At 42.3% G+C, this 13,489-nt stretch overlaps 2 protein-coding genes across 2 annotated transcripts in view; one reads left to right on the top strand and one right to left on the bottom strand.

Moving 5' to 3' along the window:
- The window catches only part of LOC115072167, a 4,092-nt gene extending 3,912 nt beyond the window's left edge, over nucleotides 1-180 (bottom strand). Inside the window, exon 1 of the mRNA XM_029568614.1 lies at nucleotides 32-180. Within this exon, the coding sequence (XP_029424474.1) occupies nucleotides 32-180 (149 nt within the window). The remainder of the gene's footprint in view (nucleotides 1-31) is intronic.
- The window catches only part of Ptpn21 (protein tyrosine phosphatase non-receptor type 21), a 79,801-nt gene that overhangs the window by 2,868 nt on the left and 63,444 nt on the right, over nucleotides 1-13,489 (top strand). Inside the window, exon 2 of the mRNA XM_017800810.2 lies at nucleotides 854-1,230. Within this exon, the coding sequence (XP_017656299.1) occupies nucleotides 1,051-1,230 (180 nt within the window). The 5' untranslated portion in view covers nucleotides 854-1,050. The remainder of the gene's footprint in view (nucleotides 1-853; nucleotides 1,231-13,489) is intronic.

Below are 13,489 nucleotides of genomic sequence, written 5' to 3'. Positions count from 1 at the left end.
GGGGGGGGGGGTGGGGTGGGGGGGACAGTACTGCGGGAGCTTGTCCGCCCGGAAACCCGGCCGCAGGTGGAGGGTTCCGCGAATTCCGAGACTACCTGTTGCCTGGACAACGCTGCCCACTTTTCCAAGGGAGAGAACTCGGAGCACCTGGCCAGAGCCTTCCTCTGTCCTTGGCTTCATCGGCTCACTGAGCGTCGCCTGCCCTCCTTAACCCAGGATGGCGTTTAAGGTCTCTCCCGTCTCTTTAGGTAGCGCCACAGCCTCTAGAATCTGCCCCAGGAGTGCAGGGCACCCTTCAGAACGGCTCCAGTTCGAGAACTGGGCCTTTTATAACTCGCTTATAAAGAAATCATTCTGGTGATGTTAAATATGAATCAGGAAGGGCTTTACGGACGCGTGTTAAGCACTTCATCTCCTTCGAAATGCTCAGTTGCCATGAGTTCAGGGTTAGATTGCCTGAAGGATGGTTCTGGAACTCTTTTTGGAGGTATTGTGCACTTCATAGACAAAGGAACTTAATGACATCTGAGTACTGGGGAGCTCTGTAGTTACCAATGAAAACAATGCTTCACTCAAAACCTACAAGATGACCACTAATACTTAGTCCTTACTAATGTGTTGGCCTTTATCTTGTTTAATCTTAACAATAGCCAGGGGCTGTTACCACTGTTTGCGGGATAGAGTGGGGTGGAGTCTGACCTGGGCCCAACCCTCAGCAATCAAGATAAATCTCCCCACTACCTCTCTGAGACCTTTCCTTGGGGAGAAGAAAAGCATATTCTTTAAACACAGTTCTACCTACTTTTATTTTTGAAAGCTAAGTCCACGGTAACCGTTTTTCCTCTTTCCTCAGAGCTGTCGTGGATGCTCGCCTCGCTTGACCTTTGGAGACTTGGTTCCTTTTTAATGGCCGCAGGAGCTGTTGGGTGAGCAACTGGAGACTGGAGAGACTTCTTTTTGGTAGGAGAGGGTTGCTTTTGCCAGGCATCATCTCCTGGATTGGTGGGAAGAGTTTTTCCTTCCTGACCCCTACACGGTTGAAGGGAGAAGATGCCACTACCGTTTGGACTAAAATTGAAACGCACCCGGCGCTACACAGTGTCCAGCAAGAGCTGCCTGGTAGCTCGGATCCAGCTGCTCAATAATGAGTTTGTGGAGTTCACTCTGTCTGTGGAGAGCACTGGCCAGGAGAGCCTGGAAGCTGTGGCCCAAAGACTGGAGTTAAGGGAGGTAAGCTGTAAATGCTGCAGGTTTCTCTGACTTGGCTTCATTCCTTACTTCATGGTGGCTGTGCGTCCTAGTCCATTGGACACTGGAAGCATGTCCTGTAATGTCAAGGTTGTGAGCCTCCAAGCTCTCTTCCCTACGAGGAAGGAAGGGATCAGAGCAAAAAGTCTTTCCCAATGGGAGTGCTCCCAAGAAAATTTACAGTGCTTGTCTTCTGAACCAGTTTGTTCCCTCCCCCACAAAGGCCCAGGAGAATCGAATATGCATGCATTTTGGGTTATCCAGGGTCCCCCTTTTTATTATTAGATTGACCTGGGTCATTCTAATCAGTTTTCTGTCTTTATGTATTCATTCGTTTGTTCAACATTCATTTACTATTTTCCATAGACCAAGTGGAGATCCTAGAGGCATATTGCCCAAAGTTTGAATTCTGGTTTCCTCACCAACTAGTTCTATAACCTTAGGCAAGTTACTTGGTATCTCTGAGCCCCAGTTCCTCCATCTGAACTATCAGGATAACACTGGCGCCTCATTCTCTGAGTGGTTGTGTGTGTAAAACCATGAGTGCTAATAGCTAGTCTGTTATAGTAATCACAGGAGGTTGTGCTCTGGGAAACCTCTAATAAAGTGAGTGTACACTGTAGAATCCTCATACATCTGCAGAATGTCTTAAATTAAAATGTTCTGTAAGGCCTGTAAAAGAAAGGACTCTAATTAAACCATGGACTCTCCTGATGTTTGGCTGCCTAGGTTTAGGGTAAGAAAAAAAAAAACAGGTTATTCCACTTAAATGACCCATGTTATAGCCCAACTGGAAATCCCACGTAAATATTGTAGTTAGATAAACTCGGATCCAGGAAAAATTAGTTGACCATTTTATTTTGAAGCCCTGTTAGTGCCAAGTACACCAGTACTAGGCACTTACTCTAGTGTTGATACCAGTAAGAACACAGGTGTGCTGGCTTCCTCTAATATGGTAGGGAGGGGCCGTGAAGGTAAAGCTTCCTAGGGCTAGTGATGTATTGAGACCTGAAGGGTAGGGCAGCTGGGGCTGCAAACTTCTATCCCAGCCAAAGGAACAAAGGCTTTTTTTTATTTTTATTTTTTGTTTAAAGATTTAGCCTTATCCGGAAAGTAATGGAGGAGATAGTGAAGGATTTTCAAACAAAGGTGTATTTTTGTATAACTGAGCCTTCTGGAGAATGATTAGAACGTAGTGTTGGTGCTGATGGTGCATTTGCCTGGGGAAATCTAGAGAACTTGGCTGAGGCTGGAGATATTTAGGACCACTCAGCCAACTGTTGGGAGAGAGCCCAGACTCCAGGTTGATAGGTTATCAGTAGATGCTGGGATTATAATTGGGAGAGCAGATCTAAAAAGAGCTGGGTTCAGTTTGGGAAATAAATACCAAGTTTGAGGTGCCAGTTAGTACAATCTGGTGTCAACTGGAGACCTTGGATAGGTGGATAGGCCTGTCAGATCTCTCAGGTGAGAGATCCAGGCTGAAGGAAAGAGGCCTGGAAATTCTCAGCTGATTTGATCAAAGCCAGGAGGGGGGTGAAGCTGCCTACTGGAGAAAGGGAGGGAGGCAGCAGACCCTCCTTGACGAACAGAGGAGGGGATAGCCTTGGAAGGAAATTGATGGATCAGTACCAGGAGGAAAAAAGGAGTAAACTGGGAGAGTGTCCTCAATGCTTGCCCTGCCTATCTTTAATTATCTTTCTTCCTTTGCCCATCTCTCCCCCTGCCCCCTTTTGCTTCCATTTTTTCCTGTACATCTCACTCAAACTCACCAGGTCTGCCTAGAAAAGTCATCTTAGGACTGCTCTGTATTTTTGTACCCAGTGCATGAAATGTGACCAATAAATTCAGGTTGAACTAAGCTTACTGGCATTGCTTTTCTTCCATTAGTCAAGATGTCCAAGGAGATTTCCATCTTGTGTTAGAAGCTCCGTCTTAGGAATTAAGCAGCTTGATACAGCTGTGGACATACGTCGAGCCCAAGTTTTGTTTTCTTTGGTTATTTTTTTTTGAGACAGGGTCTGAAAAGCCTAGGCAGTCTTCAAACTTACTTGACCTCCTGATTCTCCTGCCTCCACCTCCCAAGTACCAAAATTATCGGAGTGTGCCACCAGACTTGGTCTCCAATTTTTTTTTAAAAAAGTATTTTATTATTTTATATGTATGAGTGTATTGCCTGCATGTGTGTAAGTGCACCGTGTTGTGCAGTGCTCTTGGAGGTCAGAAGAAGGTGTTGAATTCCCCCAGAACTGAAGTTACAGATGGTTGTTAGCCACCATATGGGTGCTGGGAATTGAACCTGGGTCCTCTGCAAGAGCACTCGGTGCTCTTAACTGCTGAGCCATCTCTCCAGCCCCCTGAGACCAATTTTTAATAGAAAAGCAGAGTGCTTTTTGAGAACAAGCGTGGTTCTTAGAGCATGCCTTGTCCTTGAAAAGGTAATCTTACCATTTCAACATTTAACCATAGTCATGGTTAGAAAGTTGAGTAAACCTTTCCTTTGAAAACTTTAGAAGCTGTTTGGTAGTATGTAAACAGATGGCTAAGCACTGGGCCTAGCCTTACCAAATGACTGTTCAGAAATAATCTGAGTGGGGTGACACCTGTTCCAATCTTGTGTACATACAGCATATGTGTGATTCAATCAGGAAATATCAGTATTCCTCACTCTGCTCCTACCAGGCTAATCTGGAGGGACCATTGCTTGTAGACCTGGATGCAAAGCTTTGCTGCTGCCAAATATAAATTGCAGGAAAAAGTCTTTACTCTTTTTTGTTTACTTGAATAGCATTTCACTTCTGTAATGCAATGATAAGGACCTCACAATAATGCTATATTGTGCTAGAGTCATTGACTAAAGCTGTTATTAGTATTTAAAAATTTCAACTTGATGGATGTGGTGGTGCATGCCTTTAATCCCAGCACTCGGGAGGCAGAGGCAGGTAGATCTCTGTGAGTTCAAGGCTAGCCTGGTCTACATAGTGAGTTCCAGGTCACCTGGGGCTACAGGGAGACCCTGTCTCAAATTTTTTTTCAACTTTTTTCAATTCTTATTTTTAATTGTATGCATATGTGGCTGTCTGTGTTTGTGGGTATGTGCATGTGAATACCGAAGCCAGAGATGTCAGATCCCACAGGAGCTGGAGTTACAGGTGGTTGTGAACTGCTGGGAATTGAACTTGAAAGAGCAGTATGTGCTCTTAATACTTAGCATCTCTTCAGTTCCTGTCAGTAATGTTTTACTTAAGCTGAGTAAACAGGCACATGTTGTGTTGTCATTCCCCCTGCCTTGATATGTTTATAAATGTATGAGATATTTATAGTAAATTAAGAAATTAAAAACAAAAGGTTAATAAATATTCAATTTAGATTTTTTTCTTTCTTCAAGACATGGTCACTAGCCCAGGCTGGTCTTGAATTCCCTATGTAGTTCCATATCACAGTATAAATTCCTGGACTCGTCCAGGTTTTGCATACTCTGATGGGACTGGGTAATCTGGGTCTTCCTCCCCTGACACTGGTATTTAAGCCTGACCACTGGAGGATGAACTAAATTTCTGATCCTCCTGTGTCCTCTTCCTGAGTGTTGGGCCCAGTAGGTGTGCACCACCACAGCTAGGACCAAAGGAACAAAGGCTTTTTTTCTTAAAAGATTTGGGCTTATTCTGATAATAATAGAGACAAGAGTGAAAGGGATCAAACTGGGGATTAAATGTAGGGCCTGTGCATTGCTATGCAAGTACTTTACCAATTGAGCTATGTCCCTAGCCCCCAATTTAGATTTTTAGTTCATTTCTAAATTCACTGTATTTGAACTACAACTCTCCCCCCCAACAAAACCCCAAAAGAAAACAAGAAAATGTTTAAAATGGGAGAACAAATGACTCCTTCGAAAGGGCTGCTGTTCATTAAAGTGAACTCTCATTCATTCTGAGTTTCACAACATTTTTTTCAAGAGAGATTGTGGGAATTTAAGGGGATTTAGAAGGCTTTCTCTTTACCTGGCATGGTGGAACCTCCTAGTACTCAGGAGGCTAAAGCAAGAGGGTCTCTAGTTCAAGTTTGATGCCAGACTGGGCTACATAGGAGACCCTGTTTCAAAAATAAAACAAATGGGCCTGAGAGATGGCTCAGTGGTTAAGAGCATTGGCTGTTCTTGTAGAGGACCCAGGTTCTGTTCCCAGAGCCCACAAGGTAGCTAACAACCATTCATAACTTTAGTTCCAGGGGCTCTGATGCCCCCTTTTGTCATCCTTAGGCTCTTCACGATATAGGTAAACTTACATAGGTGCACTTAATGATAGATGAATTGGGTCAATCGGGAGAAAGCACCAGGACACAGAGAAAACTCCAGTGAGATAGTTTATTAGCAGAGGAAAAGCACATGGGACAATTCTCTTTGAGATAGGGAAGTTGTCAGTCTACAGGTTGTGGGCTAGGGGTCTTTATAGGGGAACTTCGGGGGATGCAGAAGGTGGGAACATTTTTTTTTTTTTTTAAAGCTGGAGAGAGGGAGCCCAGGGCTTATCAGAACAGCTTCTGTTAAAACCACCTCCTTCCATCCCCTTCCATCAGCCAGGATCTGGGTTATGGAGTCTGTACACTGTAAAACTTATTGGGGGAAGTAGCTTGTACCAAGATAGTTCCTACATTAGTGGATCTGGAGTGCAGGAGTCTGTTCTGCTTCCAAGATCAGCAAAGGGGAAGCAGGCTGTCTTTGACCAAAAGGTGCAGAGAGTCTGCTTATCTTGTCTTCAAAGACCAGGGTGCTCATTAACTCGGTTCCTGCATTCTCAGGGGCTTACAAAATCACGAGTCCCTGTTGGGAAGGGGGCTGCTGCAGATCTGAACTCTAACACTTAATACACATAAAATAAAATAAAGATTAAAAAAATTAAACAACACAACAAATCCAAACAGTCAAAACCAAAAGTAAGTTGACGTTGTAGTCTTCAAAAGGAGGTAACAAAAGGTGTCAGCTGAGCCTGAACACTCTGTGGGACAGTGTTGCCTCCATGGAATCAGCATAGTCTGAAGTCAGGTGATCAGGCTAAAATTCCAGTGTCTGGAAGGGAAGACCCATAATTACTGAACTCAATCAGAATGATGTGTGAAGGCAAGGCAGAAGTTTGGTAATTTATAATGGGACTCAGAACAGGCAGGATCCCCAACTACTATGGGCCAAGAGCCATGCTATGATGATTCCCCCTTTTCCAACAGGAGGCCACATGGGAGGCAACCCGAAAAGGGTTTGCCTTGAAAATGTTGCTTATTTTCGTAGGGAGAATCCTGGTTCCAGAACCAGGCAAGTTCTTTTGAGTGGGGAAATTAAAATCAGCCTCTGGTGAAAGCTGCTTACTTAGCAAAGTCCCAGAGACCACCTGCTGTTTGGATCTCAGTGCTTTACTTGTTAAGTATTAAATTAGTTAATTCTCTAAGCCTACCAGTTTTTAAAATTGGAGATGATGATAGTATCTACTTGGTGGTTTTGAAGATTTAGTATTAATTGTATGACTTTCACAGAGGACCTGGTGCTTAGGAAACTCTCATGAGCCTTGTTGACTGTTCTGAGACAGGTTTCTCTCCATGTAGTCTAGGTTGGCTTGGACCTGAGATCCTCCTGCCTCAGCCTCTTGAGTGTGTGGTTTCAGGCAGAAGCCACCATGCTTGACCTTTTATTATTTGTGACACCTATGCTGTGCCTTTCTGACCCTTGTGGTGACTGGCCAAATTGTTTTCAGATAATTTCTTACTTTTGTTAATATTGCTCATTTCAGTAACTGAAAAAATGCATGTTTATAGAATATTCTTTTTAAAAAAATATTTTATTTATTATGTGTATGAATGTATTGCCTGCATGTATGTGAGTGCACCTGTGTCATGCAATACCATGGGATTCTTCTGGAACTGGAGTTAAGGACAGTTCGTAGCTGCCATGTGGGTGCTGGGTCCTCTATATATATATATATATATATATATATATATATATATATTTAAAATTTTTATATGTATGTTTGCCTGTATGTAAGTATGTATACCATGTGTGTACCTGGTGCCCCTGGAAGCCAGAAGAGGGCATCAGGTCTTCTGGAGTTACAGATGGTTGTGAGCTACCATGTGAGTGCTAGGAATCAAACCTGGGTCCTCTGCAAGAGCAACCAATGCTCTTAACCACTGAGCTATCTGCTCCAGCCCCTAAAATGTTTTTACAGCAGGCACTGGTAGTCAGTGCTTCTGACACACTTCTAAAATATTAAAGTGTTAGTGTGCCATGATGGTTTAGTTAGGGGTCATATTTGAACTACTATTTTCTTGCCAGCTGAAAAATTAATTTGTGCAGTATCTTTGCCCTTTGCTCTGAACAAAGCTTTAGAAATGCTGAGGTTGCTCTTGTTTTCTTCCCTATCAGGCTCAGCCCAAATCCTAGAATTAAAAAATTCTAGGGTATGAAATTTTGGATCAGGTTTATATTTTCTTTAGAGTATGTCTTTAAAAAAACTTATTCAATAGTATTGTCACATTTTTATCATGCCACCATGGATTTTAATTAGATTTATCACAAATTTATTTCTTGTCTATCCTGCCTTGATTTTTAGGTTTTTTTTTTTCGGGGGGGGGGCCTTAAATTTACATTTGGTTTGAGTTTTCAAGCTTTTTTAACCCCTCAGGAAATAGAGGAGTTGTGACATGCTGGAGGTCTTAACAAGACCACTTTTTTGGGGTGGGGTGGGGGAAACATTTATAACCTAAAATTTTAGAGGATAATTTTTCCCCCAACTGTTTTGGAAAGGTGTATGCAAGTGTGTATATGTATTAGGGAGAATCCTTGTTGCTGACCTGTGTTGACTTAAATGCTAAGCAGCCCCTAGAATTATCTTCAGAGCATTTTGTTGAAGATAGTGTAGCAGAATTTAAAGTTTTACTATGGCCTCTCATGCTTTGCTTACTGGCTTTGGGTATTTGCTTATACTGTTGAAGTTCTTTTTGGTCTTTTTGAGACAGGGTCTCACTGTAGTCCCAGTTGGCCTGGAAATCACTATGTAGACCAGGCTGGCCTTGAACTCAGAGATATACCTACTTCTGCCTCCCAAGTGCTGGGACTAAAGATGTGTGCCACCATGCCTGGCTGTGTTGAAGATTTTTATAGATATTCGTCAAATATATTTTAAATAGTATTTAATGCATCAAATACATAACAAGATTTTGTTTTTAGCATATAAACTCCATTGGAGCAGGTCTATTCCCACTGATGTTTCTCTGGTGTCTGGAAGAGTGCTTTCCATCTTCCAACACACAGTTCCTGAATAAATATTTACTTATTTTAAAACTCAAGATTCTTGTTTCCATTTAGAAAGATAAGTATAGATTGCAGTTCAGTTTGGTCAGCCTTTATATGCCCTATGATTTTATTTCCCCAAGATAGTGGAATATTTCCAAAGCTTTGTACACAGGTATAAAAATACTCTTCTTCCAGGGCTGGAGAGATGGCTTAGCAGTTAAGAGCACTGACTGGTCTTGCAGAGGTGGGCTCGAATCCCAGCACCCACATCGTGGCTAACAACCATCTATAACTCCAGTTCCAGGGAATCCGACACCCTCTTCTGACCTCCTCAGGCATTGCATGACGTGGCTGCACTTACATACATGCAGGCAATATACTCGTACACATAAAATAAAAATATTAATAAATAAAATATCTTAAAACAAAACAAAAAAGCACTTCTTTTCTTTTTCCTTTTTCTTTTTGGTCTTTTTGAGACAGGGTCTCCCTGTAGCCCCAGCTGGCCTGGAAATCACTATGTAGACCAAGCTAGCTTTGAGCTCAGAGATCTGCCTGCCTGCGCCACCACCCTGGGTGCTTTTCTTTTTCATCCTCTTTCCTTTTCTCTGCCCTCTGTCCCTCTTTCCTCTTTTCCATAACTCCCTGTTTCTCTCTTGCATGTGCCCTCCACCCCTTTTTCTGAACGGTCTTGCTGTGTAGCTCAGGCTTGTCCTGAACTTGCTGTCCTTCTGTTTTAGCCTCCAGGGTAGCGGGTGTGTGTCGCTGTATCCAGCTTACCATTTTCTTCAGGCATTTATTTATTTTTGAGTGAGACCAATGCATTTACTGTGCTTGCTTATAAAGTGGGGGTGAGGGACTTATAGGAACATGGATGACCCCCAAACAGCTGTATAGCAGAAGATGCTTCAAGGGGAAATATCTGTGTCAGAGCAGGGTCAGCCTCTCCACTGCCCTTTGACTGCTCTCACAGCACCTTCTGGCCCTGGAGACTGTTGGCTAAGGCAGACAATGCAAACTATTACTCTGGAGCACAACTTTAGAAAGTGCTCTTGGCCTTGGGAGTGTTTTATTTTAAATTGGTGCCTTAGGTATTCTAAATATCCGCTGACCTTATCTTGACTGCTATCTGAGTAGACCTCAGGAATTTCATGAGCATTTCTCTCTGTCCTGCCTGTTTTCATTTGGACTCTAAAAATAACCAAAATATGTGTAAGGGAAAAGTGTATCACTTGCAAACTTTTTAACCTTTTGTGTGGAGTAGTCACGAATTGAATTCAGGTATGTGTTTTATAATATAGGTAAGATTGAGGTTTAGAAGGAGATAATTATTTTACTTAGTGGTACTGGACCTTCTGAAGGAACTGTAATTTTAGATTGGCTTCTTTATCTAGTTTCCTAAGTCCAACGACAGTCACAAATCACTATAGATTTTTCTTTTTTTGAGACAGGGTCTCACTGTGTAGCCCTGACTGACCTGAAATTCACTATGTAGAGCAGGCTGCCTCCAACTCACAAAGATCTGTCTCTGTCTTCAGAATGTTGGGATTAAAGACATGGGCCACTGTGCCCAGGTCACTAAGGATTTCTTGACTTTTCGCTTGCTGTTACTTAAAGAAAATTGTTGGCTGGGCATGTTGGCCAATGCCTTTGTGTATGAGTGCTAGCATGTAGTATAGCTCATGGGTGGAGGTCAGGGCAACTTGCAGGAGTTGGTTCTCTCTGCCATGTGAGTTCTGGGGGTCAAACTCAGATAGTCAGGGTTCACAGCAGCTGTCTTTACCCACAGAGATATCTTGCCAGTCCCTTTTGGTTACTTTTCTCATTTGGTCTTTTTTTTTTTTTTTTATCTTTTATTTTATGTGTATAAGTGTGTTACCTGCATGTAGATAGCTGCACCCATGTCTCTCAATGCCTTATTCCTCACAGTCTGTCAGGCATTGTGGTTTCCGTTAGGAAAAACTCAGGTAATTTGCTCAGGCTCATTAGAGCCAGGGTTTGAATTAGCTGTCAGACTTCTGCTTATAAACTTGGACTAGTACATTTATGTGCATCTTGGGACCCTTTGAAAAATCTGAGGAAAACAGAATTTTCCATCAGTTTCAGGTGGCTGCTGATGTTCCCTAGGCTGTGTGTGGAGGTTTCTCCTTTTTCTTCCCTTATTTGTCTGTCTGCAGAACAAAGATGGAGAGGATAGAAATTTTATAGAAATTCAAAACTGTCCTTTTTTGAGACAGGGTCTCACTGTGTATCCCAGACTGATCTTCAACTCATAAGCTTCCTACTCAAACCTCTTGACCTTCCTATTTATGGAATATATGCAATATTTCCATATAAGGACATAATATGTAACGATCAAATCAAGATACTTAGGATTTCCACCTCAAACATTCTTCATTTCCAGTGTAAATTCTACTTTAGCTACTTGAATCATGTTCTAGGTTCTTGTAGACTGCACTGACTGTACCAGGGTTATAGACCACCAGAACTCATACCTCAGTTGGCATCTAACCTCCTTCATCCTCGTCCCCACTATGTTCCCCATACTCCTCCCCACCCTTCTTTTTCTTTTTTTCTTTTTTGAGACAGGGTCTCCCTGTAGCCCCCAGCTGAGCTGGTTACTGTGTAGACAGGTTAATACCTCCATTTGTTAAAAAATTTTTAAATTTTTATTTTTTTAGGTATATGTGTATATTGCCTGCATGTGGGTAAGTGCACCCATGTCATGCAATGCCTGCGGAGGTCAGAAGAGGCTCTCAGATCTCCTGGGACTGAAGTTATGGACAATTGTTAGCTGCCATGTGGGTGCTGGGATTCGAACCCGGGTCTTCTGCAAGAACAACCAGTGTTCTTAACTGCTGAGCCATCTCTCCAGCCTCTGTACCTCCATATTTTTAAGAAAATAAATAGCCTCTCAATATAGTCCCTCCTTTTCTCCACAAATGTTTTCTTCTGTGCCTTTCATCAGTGGGTCTTGGAAAGGGCCTTTGGGGGCTTCATTTCCTTGATGAGACAATTTTCTCTCCAGGTAAAAACTCCTCCTGGGGAGGAAAGAGAGGGAAGATACAAGTCAGAATTCCTATACTGAACCACCAATCGCAGATCAGAACCCTGCCTGGCATCACCTTTGTGCCCTTTTAGACAGTAAGCATGTGACAAATCCTCAGTGACTGAATGGCTGACTCACACTTCCTTTAAACATTGATCAAATTCCTGGGCCATTTATTGACCCTTCTATTTCATTGGGTCAGATTAACACACTACCCAGCAGGGTGGTTTTCCTAAAGGACTCTATTTTCTGCAGTGCTGGTTTAGTAGATACTGTCCTGTGGTTCTCCAAGCAGTTTGCATATTAGCAAATGTTAATGAGCTCACCTTTACTTTTCTCTTGTTTTTGTTTTGTGGTGCTGTGTGGATTGGAGGCATGTCTTGGAGCAGGCTAGGCAAGTACTTTACCACTGAGCTACATCCTAGTTTATTTAAATTTTGGAATTTTGAGACAAGGTCTCACTCTGTAGCCCAGGCTGTCCTGGAACTACCTAAGCTGGCTTCCAGCTCAGAACAGTTCACCTGCTGCAGGCCTCCAAGGGCTGGGATCACAGGCTCCTGGCCCTTTTTTTGGTGGTTAAGTTTTTTCGAATTTATTATGTGTGTGTGAGAGAGAGACAGGATATCATTGTATAGCCCAGGCTACCCTGGAACTCCAGATCTTCTTGCCTAAGGCTCTGAAGTGCTGAGATTATAGGTGTATGCCACACCCAACCCTCCTTTATGCTTTAATGAACTAGTAAAATATCCAGAGGCAATCTGAATTCAGTTGAGGATGCTAATTCACCAGAAGTTGTCTCAAATCCCAAATGACAATTGGCATGTGAATTAGAAATAATTTATCAAGGGTTTGTGCCACTTTCTCTATAGTACCCAAATGTACCGAGAGCCCTAGAAAGCGTGTGGTGTATTTAAGTTTATAAATACAGCAGGGATTAAAAAAAAAGTAGGGCAAGGTATTTATTTTGAATAAGCTTTAATGGAGCTGGCTGGGAAAATGCGCATATAATCTCATACTGGGTGGTTGAAGTCCCTTTTTTCTTTTTTTTCCCTCCCTCCCTGCCTCCCTCCCTTTTTTGAGCCAGGGTCTTGCTGTGTAGATCAGAATGTTCCATCCTCCTGCCTCAGCCTTTGAGTGCCGGAATTATAGACGTGCTGCATCAAAATGTCCCACTCATTTTTTTTACAAATTGATAAGAGAAACTTGTGTCTCATTTATGTGTTAGATTGTTGTTGAGGTTTTGACTAATTGATTTCAACATTAAATGCATTTTCAGCAGTTTGGACTTTGTACTGCTAAATTCAGCTGCAGTTGAAGGCAACAACACGGAGTTTGGATACCAGGTGAACTTGGGTTCACATCCCTGAAGGATGGCTAGTTCTTGGGCCCTGGCCAAATACCGAGTTGTGTTTAGTGCTTTACATGTGCTTACTTTAACCCATAGTGAATGTAATTGACTTCCTGTTTTCTCTGGTATCTTGGTGATGGGGAACCAAAGATGAGCAGTGTTCATGAGACATTTGTTGACTGGCAACTGATTTTCATTAGTATTGAGTTAGTTTTCTTTAATCAGTTCCATTTTCTTTTCCATCATGTAAATATATTAATTGTAATACTATATTAAAGGGAAAATGGATCAAACAAAAATAATTTCAGAGGTATTATTACAAAAGACAATTTGATGCTGCACTGCTGGGAATTAAGATATTCACTAAATATCTTTCCTTGCCAGGGTTTGATGTGCATTACCTAGACAATAACTTTATTTCTTTAAAAATTTTTTTTTATATTTTATTGTTTTTATTTTATGTGTATGAGTGTATTGCCTGCATGCATGTGAGTGCACCTGTGTCCTGCAATGCTGTGGAGGTCAGAAGAGGGCTTGGGATTTCCTTGGAACTGGAGTTAAGGAC

This window comes from Nannospalax galili, unplaced genomic scaffold (genome assembly GCF_000622305.1).
Source record: "Nannospalax galili isolate Female #2095 unplaced genomic scaffold, S.galili_v1.0 scaffold500, whole genome shotgun sequence".
NCBI classification, from domain to species: Eukaryota; Metazoa; Chordata; class Mammalia; order Rodentia; family Spalacidae; genus Nannospalax; species Nannospalax galili.
Note: the sequence above shows the minus strand (reverse complement) of the source record. Positions and strands in the feature narration are given on the sequence as shown.